This window comes from Zingiber officinale, chromosome 1A (genome assembly GCF_018446385.1).
Source record: "Zingiber officinale cultivar Zhangliang chromosome 1A, Zo_v1.1, whole genome shotgun sequence".
In the NCBI taxonomy this organism is placed as follows: Eukaryota; Viridiplantae; Streptophyta; class Magnoliopsida; order Zingiberales; family Zingiberaceae; genus Zingiber; species Zingiber officinale.
The window spans coordinates 157266990-157291474 of NC_055987.1; the positions used below are offsets into that span (position 1 = coordinate 157266990).

The 24485-nt window shown below is 37.9% G+C and overlaps 1 protein-coding gene across 3 annotated transcripts; it reads left to right on the top strand.

Moving 5' to 3' along the window:
* Positions 1 to 973: 973 nt before the first annotated feature.
* LOC122038137 (DDB1- and CUL4-associated factor 8-like) lies at positions 974 to 6088 on the top strand. 3 transcript variants are annotated; one of them, XM_042597747.1, is made up of 6 exons: positions 974 to 1292; positions 4160 to 4276; positions 4352 to 4414; positions 4509 to 4652; positions 4730 to 5443; positions 5833 to 6088. In XM_042597747.1, exons 1-6 carry the CDS (start codon positions 1176 to 1178, stop codon positions 5917 to 5919), a joined length of 1242 nt encoding a protein of 413 aa, XP_042453681.1. In that variant the 5' UTR covers positions 974 to 1175; the 3' UTR covers positions 5920 to 6088. The 3 variants fall into 3 exon arrangements, with proteins under 3 accessions (XP_042453681.1, XP_042453679.1, XP_042453680.1); XM_042597746.1 differs by adding an exon at positions 1419 to 1508 and having other exon boundaries at positions 1196 to 1292; positions 4160 to 4414; XM_042597745.1 differs by having other exon boundaries at positions 976 to 1292; positions 4160 to 4414.
* The last annotated feature ends 18397 nt before the right edge of the window (positions 6089 to 24485 follow it).

Consider the following 24485-nt stretch of genomic DNA (forward strand, 5'->3'; position numbering starts at 1 on the left):
TGGTATGCAAATGCAAGAAATTTAATCAAGTTGAGTCATCTATCAGGGACACATGCTCCTTCAAATTACGAGGCCAAGGCCTTGGAGAAGAGGCTCTTCTGCTCTCAGAGTTTCAGTTTATCAAACACTTTGGATGATGACAGCATAGATAGCGCCAACTTGAATGAAAAAAGATACTAAGAAGGAACAGTGGCATCTCTCGAACTGTTTATTCGGATATAAAATTTAAATTTGATGACTCAGACGGCCATGAATCAGAGAATGGTGAACAACAGGAGTTACCTCCCCCTCCAAATAGGCCTCCTCTAGTCTTGCCTTCACAACAGATGGATTCACTTACTCATGTTCATCCAAACTTGCCCGATTATGCAGCACTAACTGCTCGCTTTGAAGCACTAAAGTCTCATCGGATGACTTAAAACTGGTGAATAAACTATCACATACATTTTATTGCGTATATATCATATTTGAGTTAAAACTGGCGCTGATTAACCTTCAATTATCAGTTAATTTTCAACTTGATCATAACAATCTCGATAAGCTTTAGAGCATTATGTGTAATAATTGCTGTAATGCAATTGAATTACATTTTCTGATAATTAGTTAATTGGTTGATCTTTGATGGTAAAAGTAAGCTTCACTTCATAATTAACTAAAGAAATAGTATCTCTGTTACATCAGCTGTTTTGTAGGAAAAAAAATAGTGATGCGATATGATGGGGCCATGCCACTCTAGATGGTCTTGGTTCATGTACAATCGAGTTTGTGCCAACCCATCGTGCTACAAATTTAATGAAAAAAAAATATATAATAAATTTGAAAGAATATTATCATAATTATATGTTTTTTAGATTATAAATAATTGTAAAAAATGTTAAAAAAATATTTGCAAATTTCTTTTAAAAAAAAGTTAAGGATAGTCTAGTAGAATTTACGCATGAGATCGCTGACGACTTTGACAGCGGATCTAAGAATCACGACCTGCATGACTTAAACCCCGAACCACTGCCACCCTTTCCGTTGTCGAAACCCTCCCTCGCTCTGTCATCCTCCCGACGGAGTCACCCGTTGCCTTCCTTCGCCATCGCCCTCTTCCGGGTGACACGGCAAGGTCCTACCCGAAGTCATATAGCGCGGTGTTTTCCTTGACCAGTTAGCCTCTTTGAGAATCCGGAATGGTGATCTTGGGGAAGCGCCAGAGGAGCTCTGGCAGCGGGATCCTCAATCTGTATCAACGCGAGGTTGGAGTCCTGTCACCCAGAAATTTCTCGCATCGCGCTAGGGCTTCGGAGGTGCATGCGTCTTTTTTTTCACCCTAATATCTTTGTTTTTCTTTTTTATTTATTATTTTGAGTAAGCATTAAAGATCTGGTACTGCTGAAGTTTGCACTTTCGACTAATCTCTTACAATATAACAGGGATGATTTATGCCAAACTCGGAAGTGGAAATGCAAATGCATGTTAACAATAGTTTGTCGTTGCTCGTGATAAGAGTGGAGACTGATAAGGTTCTTTACCTTGATATTCCTTTCTATGATAAGTTACGTGGGACACTAGAAAATATCTATCCAGTATGGTTAAATTTCAGCCGTGTTGGGTAGTTATCTTTGTTAATGCTTGGAGCAAATGAGGGTGTCTAGCTCTTAGCTTTGTTCGTCGGAACAGATGTGGAACGGCTGGAACGGGCGTTCTGGCATGGGAATGCTTCATGCCACTTTAAATATCCGGTAAATAATGTTGGTTGCTATGGGACGGCGTTCTCGAGCGTTATAACGGCGAAAGAATGGAACAGATTGAAACAGAACTCTTGATTTAGATGGCTGCGGGGAAGAGATTTGAGAAGGACGTAGGGGAAGAGGGAGGAGGGAAGGAAGGAAGGAAGGAGAAGAGGAATTTGGAGGATGTATGAGTGAGCGGAGGCGACGTGCGGAGGAAGAAAGGAAGAAGAAAGAAAGACTGAGGAATTTTGAAATTGAGCCGGGTTTTTCTCCAACCACGTCCGTTTATGTGGCCACAAACTTGTGCCACATGTCTCCCACTGAGAAGCGAGCAAAGGCTTAATGAGAACCACGAGTAGCCAATCTATGTTGGATTTGGTTTGGTTTGATTTGCCTTATGAATTCACATAAAATAATTTAATTAAGCTGTGAATACATAGAGATACAAGAGAAATTAAGAATATTTTAACTTCAAATCAATAAAAGTAAACAACATTTAGGGTTTAGGAGGCTTCCTGAAGAGGCCTTGCTTGGTCATGAGGTCGTTGTAAAGTTATTGCGACCTTGTGATAGTTAAGTTTGGTTGCTGCTTTATAGTAGCAACTCGCTGTGCCCCTAATTATGCCAATTCTTTTTCTTTCTTTTTCAGGTAGATAACGTTGATTGCTATGGGACGACATTATAATTTTCATTATATTTTTCTCATTATGTTATCATTGTATTGTATGATAATTATGCAATGATGTATTGATTTTTTATGGCTTCATGTATTTTATTTTTATTATCAATGTAATTTATACATTTATTTATTTTTTTAAAACTAATTCTCTATTTTTTTTTAAAAAATCTGTGCTGTGGTCATTCATTGAAATGATATTGAAACTGAACAGTAGAATCCGCAACGGCCGCCGCTACCGTTCTTGTGATCCTTAGCTCTTAGTATTTAACACTTTGATGTTATCTACTTTTCTGCAACTGCAAAGGCGTACATATTCAAAGCATAATGGAGCTACTAGAGAGTAAATATGGTGACACTAAAGAGAAGTGTTATTAGTTAATGGACATACATCTCTCATCCATTATTGCTTGCTTGTTTACCATATTCAGCTTAGGTGATGTTTATAAAGATCTTTTCTTCTGCATTCATGTGTTTAATGAGGGAAGTTCAGTGTTTTTGGCATGAAATATTAAATCAGAAAATGGCGAGTTTTTTCTTATTGGAGAGACCAAGACCTGAACATTCTGCTCACATTAATGAATTTTATAGAGGTACCTGAATTTTCAATGAACATGAGGCTTTGTCGATCGTATGTGTATTTAGATGCAGTTGGTAAAAATATTGGCTAGCCTGGTGGCATTATGAACTTCTTTCAAGATGTTATGGGGTTTGATTACTACTCTGAAAGTGGAATATGGTGGTAAATTAAGGTTCTGTTTCTTTCGGAAGATAGAAAATGAGGAAATCAAATAATGAGAGGGAGGTAGAAATTGAGGAAACAAGTCAAACTTTCAGTGTTGTTTACTTGGGAAGATAGAGATATAGAAGCATGATAATAAAATAAAATGTTCCACTTTGCCCACTCTTCTAATCTTCTCTGCCTATTCATCTCCAACTCTTTCCCCTCCTTACCTTTTCTGCTTCTGCAAGAAATTTTTTGATGCAAAGGAATTATTCACTGCATTGATAACTGAATTGAAGATTTTATAAAAAAAAGGATAAATAACTCTGCTGAGATATTCCACAACTATTGAGCGGCATAATCTTGTAGTGGTAGCACGCATAGTAGTTCACAAGCAGAGGTCAGAATGAACAAATAAAGGTTTTGGCATTGGAGAAAATGTTGCCACTGGCACATGCTATTGCAAAGGGGAAGGCTCTAATTTTGGACTCAAATGCTAGATATTCTGTTTGTGGATTGGTTATGGATGCACACCTACACGTATATATATAGGACATAATTCAGAAACTCTAATGTTAAAATATCAATGTGGAGCTGTACTCTCTACGCTAATAGCCCTATTAACCTAATACCTTAAACATGTTTGGATATGATTTGGCAAGGACTCCTGAATGGGGGCTTATCTAAAATCAACAGCTTGCCTTATCTACAACACAATTGGAAAAATCTGCACTTATGCATGGGTGCTACATAGTTTCTTATCTGAACTTTGTGATCATGAGCGATGCTTTTAATACTAACAGAGGATGAAACTATCACCCATCTGTTTCCTGATTTTGTTTTTTGTTGAACCAAGCCCAGATGCAGTTCAACCAAAATTTCCCTATTCATTTTACCAGTTTAGCTTCTGATTCAGTTGACCAGTTGAACCTACTGCTCCAGCCTGCTTCTGATAGAAATTTTTTCTTCTATTTACGTTGGACTTCCTATTTTTTCGTCTTCCAGAGATGGTTTTTAACTTTCTAAACCATTATTGAGCAGGATTTTGTTCTGCGTTTGGGAATTGACAGAAAACTTAACAAGCATAATGGTTATGTAAATACTGTGAGTCTCAATGAAAATGGGAATATTCTTGTATCCGGATCAGATGATGAAATGGTAATATTGTGGGATTGGGAGGTTGGGACTGTCAGGACTTCCTTCCACTCTGGACATAAAGACATTGTTTTACAGGCACGCTTCATGCCATGCACAGCTCATCATCAGACTATTGTTACATCTGCTGCAGATGGTGAGGTATATGCTGCAATATGATCTCTTGGCATTATTTCTTCTCTATTTCCTCTTTAAGAGCAAATAATGTCTCTTGGAGTCTCTAAATTTTCATCAGGTAAGGCTTGCACAATTACGTGAAGGTGGCCAAGTAACTACAGAATTGCTAGCTGAACATGATGATGCTGTTCATAAGGTAGCATTTGAGCCGCAAAATCCTCATGTTCTCTATAGTGGTGGTGAAGATGGCATAGTTCAGCATGTGAGTTGTGTAATATGTCTCTTGTGTTTCTACAGAATTTCATTTACACAATTCTGATGTAGTTTACTTGCTCCCAGTTTGACCTTAGATCCAAAAATTCAACAAAGTTATTCATATGCAGACCGTTTAGAAGAAGACCGACTTATACAGCATTTGTCAAGCTTATGGCTATTTCAATAGACCCAAGAAACCCAAACTATCTTGCAGTTGCTGGTGCACATGACTATGCTCTGGTATATGACATTCGCAAGTACGAATGGGATGGATCAACAAATTATGGTCTTCCATGTGAAAATTTCTGTCCTACACATCTGATTGATCATAGTGACGGGATATCAGGGTTGTGTTTTTCTGATTCAAGTGAGCTGCTGGTCTCTTATATGAACGAATATATCTATCTCTTTCCAAAAGTTCAGGGTCTGGGTTCAAATCCTGCGTCCTTACTTTCTGATTGTGATTCAGAAGATAAATCTAATTCAGTCCTATCTACATCCAATGCGAGCCTAGGGATTAAGTTGTACAAAGGACGTTGGAGCGAACAGACTGCGAAGGATGTGCATTTTTTTGGACCGTATTGTGACTATGTGGTTAGTGGATCAGACTGTGGTCGCATATTTATTTGGAGAAAGAAAGATGGGGTACTTTTACGTGCTATGAAAGGTGATACACATGTGGTGAACTCTACTGTATCGCACCCTCATACCACCATGCTTGCAAGTTCTGGAATGGAGAAAGATGTAAAGATCTGGGTTCCTAACACCACTCAACCTTTCCAACTAGTAGATCTAGAGGTAAATATCATAAAAATTACAAAATCATTGTTCTTACCACAACTTGAATGCTTACAGTTCCTTATTGATTGTATTGGGACGAAGAATTTTTTTCTCCAACCAGTAAATCTAGATAAGGTAAATATCATTACATAATCTTTCTGCTTACCACATTGAAATCATGTGTTAGAATAAACTTAAATGTTTATTAGTTCCTTGTTGATTATATTGGGAACTTTCTTCGCAATCAAGCATCAATTCCTTGTTATAGTTTCTTGGAAATATTTGACCCAATTCTGTAGCAGGCTAGTTTACCTGGAGAAAAGATTTTTGTTACTTAGCTAATTTTGTATGTTATTAATCCTTCAATTGGATATGGCTAATTAGCTGGACTCTGACTTCATTACCAGAGTTACGATGTGGAAGATCTTGCATATGATGATGACTCTTATGATACTGACTTCAGTGATATGGCTCATTTCAACAATTCACCTTAAGTGCAAAATACTACTGAGTTGGACATGAAGCCGATCAACAGTTGTAAGCTATTGGCGCAAATCTAGCCGCGTAAGTATAATCAATTAATATTTGCTGCTGAGCAAAAGTGATATAGAAGATGTGCGTATCTTAAATATCTAATATGAAGTATTTGAAGGCTGTTTTTTCTGGGCATTACAGAGTGAAATCTAAGCATGCAGTTTACAGAATTAGTGAATTAGTTTATTTGTTTTACTCTTTTTTTTTTCCTGATTTGAACATCATCTCCATGTGAACCAGTGTTGTACATGCTTCGGTGTCTTCACTCAACAATCAAGGGCAGATTAACATGTAGGCTACTAGTAGCCATTACGAAAGTAGCTGTTCCCTTGTAGGTTTGTATGACAGCATCAAAAGGCCCAAAATCTGACACGCAACCATTTCATCACAATCCTCGAAAAAACTTGCTCCGACTGGATATCTAACATAAAATGGAATTTAAAATAAAAACTTTGTCATCGTCACTGGACAAATGAATATAATGAATGTTCTTACATCGACGATTAGTTTATTTAGGTCAAACATTTTCTTTCAAGATTAAAACAAAACTCAAACAATTAGATTTCAATGAAAAAATTATTTTTTTTCACAAGTAAATTAATTTATAAATTTAACTTGCATGCAAAATCAAAACTCTAACTTAGGACTCACCCGCAAAGGCAATAATTCGCTTGACTAACCGAAAATGATTTTTGTGATAACATCGTTGACAAGCGTCAGCTAACCACACAAAGATGAGGAAGCCTGTTTTTTATGGCTGCAGATGTGAGGCTATTCTGACTATCGACGGGTTCCAATAGCTACGACTTAACCAACCAGAATTGAGTTGGGATCGCAATTAATTAATCAAATTGTCTTGAAATTATGCCCTGAAATTATGTATGATTGCCGAAGCATTCAATCTAATTCGTGTTACTCGAGTTAAAATAATTGCAGTTCCAAAAAGAAGTAAGAAATCAGCAATACTTTTAGTCGCAGATCGTTGAACTGTCGAGCTATTGCTGTTCTGGGGGAAGCGAGAAGTGGCAGAGAGCGCACGAGCAATTCCGCTCGAGCCATTTCTTCAGACACGACTTATGCCTTATGAAAGAGATGATTACAAGGCATGGTCAACACTAGAACTATCATCCCCAAATCCTCCAGGTATAAGTCCGGTTCCTCAGCAGCGACCATCTTGAGGCTCTCCACCGCCGTTAGATACTAGATTATGTTGGATATAAGAGATGTGAATGAAGAAGAGGTGGAAGAGGAAAGATGCTTCATTATGAATGACACTTTAGTCCCACATTAAGAATTTCAAGACAAATAGATTGATTTATATTGATTCACATGCATTAGAAATGAGAATAAATATATGGGAAGAGGTTTTCTCTCATGACCGCCGTCCCGTTTAACACTATTAATCTTAGGGTGTGTTTGGTTCGGAGTTATTCTTGATAACCTTGATTATCACACGTCAGTAAAAGGGTCATACAGTCCGGATTCGGAAAACCTCAGAAAACTAAGGTTTTTCTTGATTCCGGGGTTAACAATTTTTTTTTACCAAAAATACCTTCTGATAAGAAAAAACATGGAAAAAAGAGAAAAAATGTAAAAAAAATATTAAAAAATAAAAAAATGTTTTTAAAAATTTAAAATTTTTAAAAATAAATAATTTTTAAAAAATATATAAATTTTAAAAATAAAAAATTTAAATTTAAAAAAATTTTAAAAAAATTTTAAAAATTTTAAAAAAATTTTAAAAATTTTAAAATTTTTTTAAAAATTAAAAATTTTAAAATTTTTTTAAAAATTAAAAATTTTAAAAATAAAAAAATAAAAAAATTATAAAAATAAAAAAAAATAAATAAATAAAAATTAAAATTTAAAAAATGTAAAAAAATATAAATATAAATAATATAAAAAATATAAAAACATTAAAAAAATAAAAAACACACATAAAAAGGTAAAAAAATATACAAGAAAAAGAAAAGTAAAAAAAACATAAAAAATAAATAATAATAATAATAATAATAATATTATTATTATGTATAGTTGATTTTGTAACTGAGGGTAATACGGTAAAATATTAAACTAAGGTATTCATTAAAACCTTCAAACAAACAAATTTTTGTTGCATTACCTAGTTTGAACCAAACAACATTTGGTTATGTTTTATACATGATAACTTGAACCAAACGCACACTTTAGGGAAGGTGAATCCAAGGGGGTCGCCATCGGCGTCGGAATTCGGCTGGATCTGAGCAGGGGCTTAGATCGACGGTAGAGGAAAGTTTGCTTAGATCTGGGCTGTCAGAAGCTGCCGGCGATGGGCTGGGACGACAAGTGGGACACGGGGACAGGTGATATTAGGGACAGAGGATTTGATTTGGTAAAGGGGGGGGGGGGGGGGGGTGTAAATCTAGGGCTCAGATTGCACTAAATTTTTTTGCTGCTTGTGGATGCATTAAAGAAAAGATTAATGTAGCCGAGTGAAATGTTGACGTTAATGATTATTAAACGATCATTAACACTGTCATTGGTCTAAGCTCTTATATAAGGAGGCTGCAACAGAAACTCTCCACCTACTTTCCCTCTTCTGTCATGCAAATTTTGCTCGGCGGAGTGCCTGTGATAGTTCTGGTATCACTCAGTTTGCTGTGACCACCAGTGCTTGGTGGAATCACGGTTCACCGTTGTATTATGGGAAACATATGTCCCGAAAAAGTCTTGAAGCACAGCTGGAGGTGGGGTAAATCTGTTTCAAGGAAACTGCGCTTATTGCAGGCCTCAGTTCACTCAGCTCTAGACTGGTCGCTTCGCTCAGTTGTTCGCTTGCCCAGTTGCTCGGAAGCGTGCTCGTCTGGTCACTTTCTAGTTTTCGCCCGGCCGACCTCCAACTCCTTGACCTCTTGGCCCGGCCGGCCTCCAGTTCGCTCGGCCTCCTGGCCCAGCCAGCTCGCTCGGCCTCTTGGCCCGGCTGACCTCCAGTTCACTCGGTTGCTCGCTCTTTCGCTCGGTTGGTCGCTCTGCTGCTCTGCCCGACCGACCACTTCGCTACTTCTCTTGGTCTATCTGCCCGACCGACCTTGATCTAGCTCAGCACTCGATCGCCAAGCTCGCTCAGCTAAGCTGCTCGGCCGATCTTCAACTCGCTCGGTCTCTCTGCTCACCCGATCGGCTATAAGCTCGCTTAGTCACTATGCTCGGCCAGTCTCCACTATGCTCGGGAGCTAGCCCGCTCGGGATCTAGATGTCTACCTGACATCCTCTAGATCTTGGCCTTAGCTACAAAAATTTCCCTCACCTTAGCCTTAGATCAAGACATCTCCCCCGACATCCTCCATGTCTCAGCCTCAGTTGCCAAAATTTCCCCTTCCTCAGTCTCAAACCTGACATCCTTCATGTCTCGGCCTCAATTGTCAACATCTCCCCTGCTTGAGCCTCAGATCAAGACACCTCCTCCGACATCTTCCATTTCTTGACTTCAGCCATTGACATCTCTATTTCCTTAGCCTCATATTTAGATATCTTCCACGACATAATTTATGTCTTGGCCTCAGATCCTGATCTCCTCCATACCTTAGTCTTGAATCCTAGCATACTCGTGGTCTCGACTTCGAACGCCGAGCATTACAGCATCGCCAAGAGCTTCTTTGAGCAGCGCACAAGAGCAAAAGTCATTTGGATTGTTGTCTTCAAGCTACTGGTTGAACCCTCCTTTAATAGCCCCATTCGAGCGCCTGGATCTACTCCCAAGTGCCTGGAGTGTGCTGATGTGGCGTGCTTTCTGTTGGTGCAACCTTAGGTCAAGGTTGACTTGGTTAATCTGACTCGAGTTGACCTGACTCGAGTTGTGTTTTGATGTTTGACGATGTTTGACGAGAAGAGAGTTTTATTCTTGATGTTTGGCAAGAATAGGTGCTTGGGAGATTGTAGGTGCAATCTTAGGTCAAGGTTGACCTGGTTGACCTGACACGGGAAAAGTCCAAGTATGGAGACTTGGCACTGGAAAAGTCCAAGTATGGAGATTTGGCTGGAAAAGTCCAAGTATGGAGACTTGGCACGGAGAAGTCCAAGCAGGGAGCTTGGCACGAGGGAAAGTCCTAACTGGGATGTTAGGCAGGTGGAAAGTCCTGGTGAGTGAAACCAGGCAGTGGGAAAGTCCTAACTGGGATGTTAGGCAGTGTGGAAAGTCCTGGTGAGTGAAGCCAGGCAGTGGAAAAGTCCTAACTGGGATGTTAGGCAGTTGGAAAGTCCTAACTGGGATGTTAGGCAGTGTGGAAGTCCTGGTGAGTGAAGCCGGGCAAGGGAAATCCAGATGGATCAGGGATGATCGGACATCTGGTGTTGAGGAAAGTCCAAGTAGGTCAAAGGGATTGACCGGACACTTGGCGGAGAATTCTAGCAGGTCAAGGGAGTGACCAGATGCTAGGAATGATGAACCAACAGGTCAAGGTTGACCGGATGTTGGTGTAGAAGCACGAGTTTAGGGCAGGGAGTTTGGATCGGTGCGCAGACCGATCGATGTCTATGGATAGCTGATCGGTCACGGGATCGGTAACCATCGATAGCCTCATGGGTTATCGATCGGTGCGGGGCCGATCGGACAACAATCGAGAGGTGCGAAAGTCGGGAGAAAGCTGATCGGTCCGTAGGCCGTCAGAGGTTCCTGATCGATGCGTGGACGATCAGGATATTCTGATCGGTCCATGGACCGATCGGGCAAATACGCGCAGCTTCTGATCGGTCTGCAGACCGATCAGGATGTTGCCTGATCGGTCCACAGACCAATCAGGGTTCTAGCCGTTGCAACGCAACGGCTAGTTTCTTCGCTGTTTCTTCTTCGCAGGTATAAAGGAGACGAGGGCATCTTCTGTGTTACTTCTTCCTCCTTCCTGTTGCGAAGTGCTGTTGTGCTTGAGCTTTGTTGAGCTCCTCCTTGTCGAAGCTTCGCGTGAGCTTCATTCCACGACTGGATCAGTTGCTGCTGAGTTGCTTGTTGCATCTGTCCGTGAAGTTGCTACTTCATCCGGGGCCCCAGTCGACGAGAAGGCAAGCTACTGTGTTTACATTCCCGTTGTATTTTGTTCTTGCTATTCTCTTGTACTCTTAGCTTGCTGTTGCAAGTGATTGTGGCGAGGTTTCTCCACCTACAAGGAGTTTGATTTAGCCGGTTTTCCGGGGACTCATCCACCGACGGATTGATAGGCTTCGTCCACCTTACGGACACGCCGAGGAGTAGGAGTTTCATCTCCGAACCTCGTTACATCCTTGCGTAGAGGTTTGATTTCTTCTCCTGTTTTCTTTCTGCATTTAGTTTCCGCTGCGCTAACCCTAGTTTGTAGAAAGAAACGCGAGCAATTGGGGTCGGCTATTCACACCCCCCCTCTCTAGCCGTACGAAGAGATCCTAACAAGTGGTATCAGAGCAAGGTTTGCTCTTCATCGGATTAACACCCGGGGAGTGTTGGTTGCTACTCGGAAAACCTAGAGGTTCCACTGTACAAAAATTTTGTACAAAGGTCTGAACCTTTTCCTAGCTACCATGTGTTCTTTTAAATTAAATTTTGGACCGCCTGCGGAACTTTACACGTTTGATCCAAAACTTAATCTATTTGTTCTTTTAGGTTTTGACTTGGATCTCCTGCGGAACTTAACACGTTTGACCCAAGTCTCCTTAAGTTATTAATTCCATTAAATATTAATTTCCATAAAAGGTTCCCAGTACTGACATGGCGAGGCACATGGCCTTCTTGGATATGGGAGCAACCACCACCGACTAGACAAAACCTTTAATAGAAAGCTAATATTCAATTTCCTAAAATAACTTTAGGTTAACCAAAGAGAACAATCAAATCACAAGGAAAAGAAAGAAACAAAAGAACACAACTTCGAAAAACCATATTCGAAACACTAGAACGTAAGCCTCTTGTATTTAGTATTATTTCCAAAAATAACTAGTATGATGCGGAAAGAAAAATTACTAGTTATACCTTTTAGAAAAATCTCTTGATCTTCTACCGTATTCCTCTTCTTATCCCGGACGTCGTGTGGGCGACGATCTTCCGAGACGAGAACCACCACGCACCTTCTTCTTCTCCAAGCAAGGTTCGGCCACAAGAAGAACCACCTCCAAGGAAGAAGAACTTGATCACCACCAATACTCCAAGGGATCTTCAAGATGAGGCTTCCTCCTCTTCTTCTTCTCCTTCCTAGGTTCGGCCACCAACAAGAGCTCCAAGAGATGTATGGTTCGGCCACCAAAAGAGAAGAAAGGAGAAAGGCTAGGGCCGGCCACAAGAAGAAGAAAAGAGGGAGAGAAAAATAGAATAGATTCGTTAGCCATGAAGCCTCTTCTACCCCCTCTTTTATAATCCTTGATCTTGGCAAATAAGGAAATTTTAATAAAGACTTCCTTAATTCTTTTGCCATTGAAAAGGAAAATTTATTTAATTAAAAATAATTTCCTTTCTCAATTTTATAATGGCCGGCCACAAGAAAAAAACTCCAAGCAAATAAAATTTTAAACACCAATTAAAACTTCCTTATTTGCTTCCGGAATTTTATAAAAATTTCTCAATAATTTTTATCCCTTCATGATTGGTTTAAAATCTTTCTTTTAAACATGTGAATAAAAAGAAAGTTATCTCTAAAAATTAAAATCTCTTTTAATCTACAAATAAGGAAAGATATCAAATCTTTTCTTAATCTCTTGTAGAAACTTATAAAAGAGAATATTTAATTTTTAAACTTTCTTTTAAATCATGAACATGTTTAAAAGGGAAGTTTTCTTAAAATTTAAAATCCTCCTTTAATCAACAAATAAGGAAAGATTTCAAATTTTAAACTCTCTTTTAAACATATAGATGATTTACAAATAAGGAAAGTTTTTACCCAAAATTAAAACCATCCTTTTAAACTACAAATAAGGAAAGAGATTAATCTCTTCTCTTAATCTTTTGTAGAAAGCTATAAAAGGAAATTTTTAATTTTAAACTCTCTTTAAAACATGATATCCACATGAGAAATAATTTTAATAAAAATCCTTTTAATATTCTAGTGGTCGGCCACCTCAACTTGGGACCCAAGCTTTGGCCGACCACCAACTTAACTCATCCACTTGGTCTTGGCGGCCCTAGCTTGGGTTCCAAGCTAGCTTGGCTGACCCATTAGATGGGTAAGAAGGTGGGTATCGGTGGGTATAAATCTCTATATACTAGAGGCTACGATAGGGACCGAGAGGAGGAATTGGTTTTGGTCTCCCGATAAAATTAAGCATCCGTGTTCGCCCCGAACACACAACTTAATTTTATCAATAATAATTCATTCCACTAGAGAACTATTATTGAACTACCGCACCAATCCCAAATTACATTTTGGGCTCCTTCTTATTATGAGTGTTTTAGTCTCCCTGTGTTTAAGATAACAAATGTCCACTAATTAAGTAAGTTACTGACAACTCACTTAATTAATATCTTAGTCCAAGAGTAGTACCACTCAACCTTATCATCATGTCGGACTAAGTCCACCTGCAGGGTTTAACATGACAATCCTTATGAGCTCCTCTTGAGGACATTATCAACCTAGTATCTCTAGGACACAGTTTCCTTCTATAATCAACAACACACACTATAAGTGATACCATTTCCCAACTTATCGGGCTTATTGATTCATCGAACTAAATCTCACCCATTGATAAATTAAAGAAATAAATATCAAATATATGTGCTTGTTATTATATTAGGATTAAGAGCACACACTTCCATAATAACCGAGGTCTTTGTTTCTTTATAAAGTCAGTATAAAAGAAACGACCTCAAATGGTCCTACTCAATACACTCTGAGTGTACTAGTGTAATTATACAGTCAAGATAAACTGATACCTAATTACACTACGACCTTCTAATGGTTTGTTCCTTTCCATTTTGGTCGTGAACTACTGTTTATAATTTATAAGGTACTAATAACATCATCTTCTGCATGTGACACCACATACTATGTTATCTACAATATAAATTAATTGAACAACTACATTTATCACAAATGTAGACATTTGACCAATGTGATTCTTATTTCTAGATAAATGTTTATACCAAAAGCTAGGCTTTTAGTATACACTCTAACAATCTCCCACTTATACTAAAAGACTATCTGCTGCCATACATCTGATTCCCATCCCTTCAACATGCCCATCAAAAGCTCTTGCCTTAAGGACCTTAGTGAAAGATCTATAGGTCATCACCGATGCAATCTAGGCGGCAACAACTTTTCCTCGTTTATACGATTCCTCGTATTGGGTGGTACTTGCTCTCTATTGTGTTTACTTGCCTTATAGACTTATGGTTTCTTGAGTTTGCTTACTGCACCAACATTATTACAATAAATTGTAATAATTTTGGACAAACCAGAAATCATATCTAAGTCTATCTTGAGGTAATTGAGTCATTCAGCTTTTATGGCTACCTCAGAGGCTTGCCATATACTAAGCTTCTATGGTGGAGTTCAGAAAAACACCTATGCTTATCACTCTTCCATAGTTATGACTTTACCTCCTAAAGTAAACACAAAACCCCGAGGTTGACTTATTATTGTCCCTATCCGATTGGAAGTCAAAATCCATGCAACCCACAAGGACTAAATTAACTGCCTTGTAAGCTAGCATATAATCTCTAGTGCCTCTAAGGTACTACAATATATGCTTTACTACAGCCCACTGTCCTTGTCCAGGCTTACTTTGATATCTTCTAACTATGCCCTTGGCAAAACAGATTTCTAATCTCGTGCATAGCATACATTAGGCTTCCAACAGCCGTAGCATAAAGAACTGCCTTTATTTCCTTTATCTCCTTTGATGTCTACAGAGACATATCTTTAGATAAAGTTACTCCATCCTGAAAAGGTAAGAAACCTTTCTTGGAGTTTTGTATGCTTAAAACGAGCAAGGATTTTTCCGATGTATGAAGCTTGGGATAAGTAAAATATTCTTTTCTTGCGATCCCTTATTACTTTGATCTCAAGAATATATACATTCTCCCAAGTCCTTTATATCGAATTGTTTGGACAACCATACCCTTACTTCTGACAACATTTTGATATTGTTTCCAACTACCAAAAATGTTATCTAAGTATAGTACAAGAAATATCACCACGTTTCCATCACATCTTTTGTATACACAAGACTTATCCGGTTACTAAATCCATAGATCTGGATTACTTTGATAAACCGGATGTTCCAAGACCTTGAAGCTTTGCCTCAGTCCATAGACTGATTGAGCTTACACACAAGATGCTCTTAGCCCTTTGCAATGAACCCTTCTGGTTGCTTTATATAGATGTTTTCTTCAAGACTTCCATTAAGGAATCTTGTCTTGACATCCACTTGCCAAATAGATAAAAGAATCCGAATAGACTTAAGCATGGCTACCGGTGAAAAAGTTTCCTTTTTCATCTAGCCTTGCTTTGAAGGTTTCTACCTCCCTGTCTATCCCTCTTTTCCTATTATAGACCTTTTACACCCAAAGGCTTTTACACCACTTGGTGGTTCTACAAGCTTCAGTTTTATTAGAATACATATATTCTAATTCTATTATTCATTACTCTTTGCCAAGATGCTGCATATTTATCTTGGAGTGCTTAATCATATGTCCGGAGATCAGGTTTATGTCCTTCAGGGATCGAGTCAAAAACTCTCCCAAAACATGACCTATTTAGGTTGCCTAACAACCCTCCCACTATGACAAGGCACTTTCTGCAATTGTGTATCATTTGTGATACGTGTTACAGTTTTCTTGTGGTATCTCATCTTATACAGTTGGTACTAGGTTAGACATGTCCTTTATTATTTCCTTAAGAACAAATTTACTTATGAGCACGTGGTTCATTATATAGTCCTTTTCTAAAAACCAGTCATTGATGCTAACAATGACTTTCTGATTTTTAAGACTATAAACCTACTTTTGTTTATCTAGGATAACTTACAAACAAGTGAACTCCTATCCAACTTATCATTGTCTCTCATATGTGCTGGATTACCCGAATCCGAATATGCTTCAAAATAGGTTTTCACCTATTCAGCAATTCTATATGAGTAGAGAGTTCTAACTTGGAAGGTACTATGTTCACTTTCGTTTTCAGAGTTTATCCTTAAAACAAATTTGGTAATTTTCTGAATAACTCATTATCTATCTAATTATTCCATAAGAGTCCTTTACCTTCTTTCTACTACACCATTCTGTTGGAGTGTACCAGATGCAGTTAGTTGGGATCTACTTCTGATAAATGACTCCTAAATTCTCCCAAGAGGTACTTGCCACTACGATCTTACCGTAGTGTCTTGATATTTTTACTTTTTCGTTTCTCCACATCAGCCTCGTACTCTTTGAACTAATCAAAGCACTTAGACTTGCGGCACATCAAGTAAATATATCCGTATCTCAAATAGTTGTCTATAAAATAGATAAAATATTTGAAACAACCTCTTGCCTGGATGCTCATAGGATCACACAAATCAGAATGAACCAATTCCTATATATCTTTGGCTCCATACCCCTTAGACTTAAAAGCTCCTTGGTTATTTTCCTTCCAAGTAAGACTCGCAGGTTGGAAAGATTTCCACTACTAATGAACCCAAAAGTTCATCAGCTACCAATGAATCCTACTCAAGTATAACCTAGCTTTTAGATGCCAAAGATATAATTGGTTCATTTCCGAAGGTTGCTTTCTCTTAAAATTAGAAGATGTGTTACTAATTTCCATTTGTTGCATCGTGGGAGTTATTGGATTATAAATTGTCAACCATCATACCAGAATAGATAACTTCCCTATTTTTCTTGATAACAACTTTGTTATCAAAATAGACACCATATCTATAATAGTTTAGAAACTAAAGTCAGGTTCTTTCTAAACTTGGTACGTAAAGACAATTACTTAAAATCCATATTTTATTCTTATCAAAGGATAAACATCTCCCACTGCAATAGCTACCACTTTTGCAGTAGTGCCCATGTGGACGGTGATTTACCTTTCATTTAGTTGTCGGGTTTCCTGGAACCCTGCAATGAATTGCAGACATGATTAATGGCATCTTGTATCTACACACCAGGTACCGGTAGATAACTCCACTAAACATGTATCAACTAATGAATAAAATACACCTATATTGTTCTTAGTTCTAAGAGAACAGTCTACCTTAATGTCCAAATTCTATTTCCAATCAATTATAATTGGGACCACTAAGTCTATCCTAAAGTATATCAGCTAGGGTTTGACCATCTTCCTAAGAATCACAAAAATATTTGGTTAAGACCAACTCCTTAAAAAATCCCCATGAATTTTGTATGCCACGTTAGTGTGGACGTATACAAATTCAAAGAGGAAATTTTATCATTTAATTTTATTATCTCGTCAACCTTACTTTATGACGAATAAAATTAATAGTTGGTCTATCTTTAATCAAATATTTGGTCAAGACTCTAAATTTAAAATAATATTGATTCCTCTAACAATACTATTTAAATTTACCAACACCTCAAAACACCGTGAATTTTGCATGCCACGTTAGTGTGGGCGTATACAAAATCAACATTTGTAAGAGGAGGGTTTTACCCATTAACTATCTTGTCAACGTAACTTTATGACAAATAAAATTATCTCAAACACCGTTAATTTTGTATGCCACGTTAGTGTGGACGTATACAAAATCAATCATTTGTAAGAGGGGTTTTAACCCTTTAATTTTATTATCTTGTCAACCTAGTTTTATGACAAATTAATAGTTGGTTTCATTTGGTCACACAAATAATAGCAGTGACTCCGATGGGGAGGATACTATTAGATATGTCTAAGTGTATACCATTACTTGACACTAAGTCCATTAATAAGATTATGCCCCTTCCGTTGGGGAAGATCACACGCTCTTAATTAACTTCCTATAGTCATCCAAAAATGGAAGTCTGTTCTAGTGATCCGCAAATAAGCTCATCCGTTATGGAGGAAGGCACTCAGAGCCAACGCGCAAGCTTGTTTGCATCACTTACAAACCAGTAATGGAGACCATGGGATTTACTTAAAAATCCCTCTCCCACTTAGTTATTTATTAATGAGGAATTTTAACTATGCTAGCCTACTAAACTTGTAAACTAACATGCACACCGATATAAAAGCAATAAATAGAAAATCTAATTTTCAACTATTATGGCTTTTATCTCTAGTTGTCCTCCGTGTGTTGTCATCCCAAGCTGCTGCCATATTTGGCCACCGCCACCGGGTCTAGCTGTCGCATCCATCTTGCTCCTTGTTCCGCTGCGCCTCTAGTCCTTAGAAGGTTCCACGCTTTGCAAGATTCGATCCGCGACATAAATAGAATTTTACAATTTTGATCCTATATTCCATAAAAGGAATGTACATGTATCTAGATCAAAAATAAAATCCTAATAAAACTAAATACAGCTCCTGCTGTATTTTATAATACAATCATGCACACACATATAAATGCCCTTGACATGTCCAAGGGTCCAATCACACACATAAAACTATAAGCCATAATAGTTGGATCCTGCATCCACAAAGTTAGCACATCCTACTATTATCCTGCCTAAATTATGTATGACATGTGCATAATTAAACTAATACCAAATACACAGAGGCAAAACCCTAGCTCTGATACCAATTGTTGGTTGCTACTCGGAAAACCTAATGGTTCCACTGTACAAAAATTTTGTACAAAGGTCTGAACCTTTTCCTAGCTACCATGTGTTCTTTTAAATTAAACTTGGATCGCCTGCGGAACTTAACACGTTTGATCCAAAGTTTAATCTATTTGTTCTTTTAGGTTTTGACTTGGATCTCCTGCAGAACTTAACACGTTTGACCCAAGTCTCCTAAGTTATTAATTCCATTAAATATTAATTTCCATAAAAGGTTCCCAGTACTGACATGGCGAGGCACATGGCCTTCTTGGATATGGGAGCAACCACCACCGACTAGACAAAACCTTTTAAGGAAAGCTAATATTCAATTTCCTAAAATAACTTTAGGTTAACCGAAAGGAACAATCAAATCACAAGGAAAAGAAAGAAACAAAGAACACAACTCGAAAAACCATATTCGAAACACTAGAACGTAAGCCTCTTGTATTTAGTATTATTTCCAAAAATAACTAGTATGATGCGGAAAGAAAATTACTAGTTATACCTTTTAGAAAAACCTCTTGATCTTCTACCGTATTCCTCTTCTTATCCCGGACGTCGTGTGGGCGACGATCTTCCGAGACGAGAACCACCACGCACCTTCTTCTTCTCCAAGCAAGGTTCGGCCACAAGAAGAACCACCTCCAAGGAAGAAGAACTTGATCACCACCAATACTCCAAGGGATCTTCAAGATGAGGCTTCCTCCTCTTCTTCTTCTCCTTCCTAGGTCCGGCCACCAACAAGAGCTCCAAGAGATGTATGGTTCGGCCACCAAAAGAGAAGAAAGGAGAAAGGCTAGGGCCGGCCACAAGAAGAAGAAAAGAGGGAGAGAAAAATAGAATAGATTCGTTAGCCATGAAGCCTCTTCTACCCCCTCTTTTATAATCCTTGATCTTGGCAAATAAGGAAATTTTAATAAAGACTTCCTTAATTCTTTTGCCATTGAAAAGGAAAATTTATTTAATTAAAAATAATTTCCTTTCTCAATTTTATAATGGCCGGCCACAAGAAAAAAACTCCAAGCAAATAAAATTTTAAACACCAATTAAAACTTCCTTATTTGCTTCCGGAATTTTATAAAAATTTCTCAATAATTTTTATCCCTTCATGATTGGTTTAAAATCTTTCTTTTAAACATGTGAATAAAAAGAAAGTTATCTCTAAAAATTAAAATCTCTTTTAATCTACAAATAAGGAAAGATATCAAATCTTTTCTTAATCTCTTGTAGAAACTTATAAAAGAGAATATTTAATTTTTAAACTTTCTTTTAAATCATGAACATGTTTAAAAGGGAAGTTTTCTTAAAATTTAAAATCCTCCTTTAATCAACAAATAAGGAAAGATTTCAAATTTTAAACTCTCTTTTAAACATATAGATGATTTACAAATAAGGAAAGTTTTTACCAAAAATTAAAACCATCCTTTTAAACTACAAATAAGGAAAGAGATTAATCTCTTCTCTTAATCTTTTGTAGAAAGTTATAAAAGGAAATTTTTAATTTTTAAATTCTCTTTTAAAAACATGATATCCACATAAGAAATAATTTTAATAAAAATCCTTTTAATATTCTAGTGGCAGCCACCTCGACTTGGGACCCAAGCTTTGGCCGGCCACCAACTTGGCTCATCCACTTGGTCTTGGCCGGCCCTAGCTTGGGTTCCAAGCTAGCTTGGCCGGCCCCATTGGATGGGTAAGAAGGTGGGTATATGGTGGGTATAAATCTCTATATACAAGAGGCTACGATAGGGACCGAGAGGAGGAATTGGTTTTGGTCTCCCGATAAAATTAAGCATCCCGTGTTCGCCCCGAACACACAACTTAATTTTATCAATAATAATTCATTCCACTAGAGAACTATTATTGAACTACCGCACCAATCCCAAATTATATTTTGGACTCCTTCTTATTATGAGTGTGTTAGTCTCCCTGTGTTTAAGATAACAAATGTCCACTAATTAAGTAAGTTACTGACAAATCATTTAATTAATATCTTAGTCCAAGAGTAGTACCACTCAACCTTATCATCATGTCGGACTAGGTCCACCTGCAGGGTTTAACATGACAATCCTTATGAGCTCCTCTTGAGGACATTATCAACCTAGTATCTCTAGGACACAGTTTCCTTCTATAATCAACAACACACACTATAAGTGATACCATTTCCCAACTTATCGGGCTTATTGATTCATCGAACTAAATCTCACCCATTGATAAATTAAAGAAATAAATATCAAATATATGTGCTTGTTATTATATTAGGATTAAGAGCACACACTTCCATAATAACCGAGGTCTTTGTTTCTTTATAAAATCAGTATAAAAGAAACGACCTCAAATGGTCCTACTCAATACACTCTAAGTGTACTAGTGTAATTATACAGTCAAGATAAACTGATACCTAATTACACTACGACCTTCTAATGGTTTGTTCCTTTCCATTTTGGTCGTGAACTACTGTTTATAATTTATAAGGTACTGATGACATGATCCTCTGTGTGTGACACCACACACCATGTTATCTACAATATAAATTAATTGAACAACTACATTTATCACAAATGTAGACATTTGACCAATGTGATTCTTATTTCTAGATAAATGTTTATACCAAAAGCTAGGCTTTTAGTATACACTCTAACAGGGAGCACGAGCTAGAGGATGGATCTACTCGGAGAAGATGTCACCATTCCACCCTTCTACGAATGCGGTGATTTCGCGTATTGGAAGGTAAGGATGAAGTACTTTCTTATGACTAACATAATGAATTGGTTTTGTGTACAAGAAGGTTTTATTCCTCCGGTGGATAAGGAAGGAAAACCACTTGAGAAGAAGGAGTGGACCAGAGAACAAATTCACAAATCCAAAATCAACGAAGAGGTAACGAGAATAATTGAATTTTCATTGCCTACTAACATCTTGTGTAAGATAGGTTACAACAATGCCAAGGAATTATGGGATAACTTGGCCAAGTACCATGAGGAGAGCTCCACTTCAAATCATGAAGAGGAGACAAGTGAGTCATCAAGTAGCTCACATCATGGAGGAGAGGAATTAGAAGTTGAGGGTTACTCAACATCTAAGGACGAAGAGGAGGAGAGTTCTTCTTCAAGTTCGGAGCAAGAAGAAGAAGCTTCTACCTCCGAAAGGGATGAAGAAGAGAGCTCGCATCCACCCTCAACCCTAGGTAACTCAAGCAATTTAAGTTCAATTAAATTACACATTATGTGCTTTGAGTGTAGGGAACATGGACATTACAAGAGTAAGTGTCCAAAGAGGGTAAGAAAGACTCCACCGGCGCCAAAGCCGGAGTCCCGAAACGCAAGGGCAAGGAGCACATCGTGTGCTTCCAATGCAAGCAAAGGGGACACTATAGGAGCCATTGTCCGAGGGGGAGGCAACCTCACAAGGGCAAGAGACCGGGCACATCGATAGGGGGAGCTAAGGCAAACCCTAAGGTAACCTCTAAGGTTCATTTTTGCAATTCTAATAAAATGCATGCTAGGAATTTTATTGCACTTGTCGATAATAACAAGCATGATAACCTTAGGAATCAATACATGTGCTTAGGAGCTAAACATGTGAGTCTAGATAAGGATAATTCTAGAAAGGCTAACCCTAGGATCAACCCATCTAAGGCTAAGGATAACCTAGGTAGGAATCCTAAATCAACTAGACATATGCCTAAGAATACCTCAAGGAAGAGTGATAAATCAAAAATTGAGGTATTAGAGAAGGAGAATCAAGTCTTGAAGTCAAGACTTGATACTTTGGAAAAGACTCTTAAGAACATGGAGAAGTCATCCCTAGGGTTTAAGGGTCAAAAACCAATGTCCAAGGGCAAGAAAGGTATGAGTCACAAACCTAAGTCCCAAGTGGTCAAGCCCACCTATCATGATGTTCCATTCGATTATGGAACAAAACCTAGGGCTAGGAAGACCACCAAGGTCACAAGGGGAGTCACCCCTAGAGTTGATCTTGATGAGTCCCAAATGACCAAGGCTTCAAAGCCTAGGAGGGTCATTAGGAGGGTTGCTAGGGAAGTCATCCCTAGTGAATATTTAGTGAACCCAATGAGCTCACATAGATATTGGGTTCCTAGGAGCATCTTCTCTATCCCATAGATGGGTTAGAGAGTGTCAACTCCAATTAGAAGGGTAGTTAACCCAACTTTGAGGAAATTGACACTCAAGGAGCATTTTCAAGGTTTTGATAACCTTTGAAAATGAAAAAGAGTTATTATTTACTCCTTGAAGAGTAAATTGTGCCATATTTGAAAAATATCTATTTTAATATTATTTGGCACAATTTAAGAAAACCTAGAGAAATACCATAATTGGGATTTTGGTTTTCTCTTAGGGATATATGGGCAATCTAGGGTTAGATTTTAAGTTAGCTAAGGCTAAGGATACTTAGATAGGGAATTTAGGTATTTTATTTGTGCTAACTTGCCATGATTGGTTGCCATATTCCATGTCATGACATCATATTTATTTTATTATCATTTGAAATGTCATGATAATGCTTAGGCTAGTTTATATGTCATGCTTTATTTAAGTTTTCAAACTTTATGCCATGACATCATGACATTGGCACATGTTTTTACTTATGATATCATTATATGCCATGTCATCATCTCTTACATTATAATCAATGAAATTGATTTGAGGACAAACATATAATTTGATATTGAGATCAAATTGGTGTTTAGAAAATGCATGAGAACTTAGCCTAAGTTGACCTTAACCCATATCTCACATCAAATTGACTTGAATGTGGTTTGATACACCTTAGATGTGTGTGAGATATTAGGATCATGAGTTAGGATCAAGGTGCATTGTCCTTGTACCTAGATGACCCTAATTCAAGAAATTAAGGATCATAGGGAAAGTTTGTGTACAAGTCATGTACATCTAGCCCTAAGATTATGGTCCTAAATTCAAATGGTTTTAAAAGCATTTTAAAATTGATTTGAAAAACCTTGATGAAGCTTTCCTAGTGATAGCATTCATCATTGAACATTGTGATACAAAGTTGAGTTAAACTTGAACTATTTCAAAGTTTTTGAACTTTGTATCAAGATTGAAAAATGGAAGTTATTTTCATAGAAAACTATTTTTCCATGATAGTATATGTTATGAGGAATGTATCCTCAAAATTTCACAATTTTTCGAATTTTCTGGAATTTTCTAGGAGTTTCTGAATTTCGGGAAGGAAATTTCAGAAATCTGCCTATCAGAGTCTGGAGACCGATCCAGGTAAGTCCTGATCGGTCTGTGGACCGATCCAGTGAAGCATGGATCGGTCTGCAGACCGATCCAGTAAGAACCAGAGAGCTTGGTCTGATCTGGTGAAGGCCTGATCGGTCTGGGGACCGATCAGGGCGTGCCAACTTGCCTGATTTCAGTCTGTTGTCTGAAAGTTCAGCTAGAAGTTGGGTTTTGTGGATGTCTAAAGGTTTGGAACTCACAAAGACATTGTTGGTGCAATGGTCAAGGGGGAGTTGACCTTTAGGGGGAGTTTTACCTAATTGTCAAGGGGGAGTTGACTTAGGGGGAGTTTTTACTCCTTAAGACTTTTGAGGATTAGTGATATGGCATTATCACTAAGTTGATTGTTGAGTTTGGTATCAAGGGGGAAATTAAGGGTTTCAATGAAAGGTATGAGACTTTCATTAGGAAGAAACTCTTGACCTTGATTCCCTCTTTTTGATGTGTGTCAAAAAGGGGGAGAGATGTCCAAAGGGGGGGAGTGTAGGTTTTGGAAGAATGTTCAAGAAAGAACATTGGAAAACCTAAGTTAGGTTATCGGGTTAACCTAATTTGATTTTGGATTTTGTCAAACATCAAAAAGGGGGAG

Coding starts and splice junctions, on each gene's coding strand:
- LOC122038137 (XM_042597745.1), top strand. CDS start 1,176: ATGGTGATCTTGGGGAAGCGCCAGAGGAGCTCTGGCAGCGGGATCCTC. Junction 1,293..4,159: donor ATCGCGCTAGGGCTTCGGAG/GTGCATGCGTCT, acceptor ATTATTGAGCAG/GATTTTGTTCTGCGTTTGGG. Junction 5,444..5,832: donor TCCAACTAGTAGATCTAGAG/GTAAATATCATA, acceptor CTTCATTACCAG/AGTTACGATGTGGAAGATCT.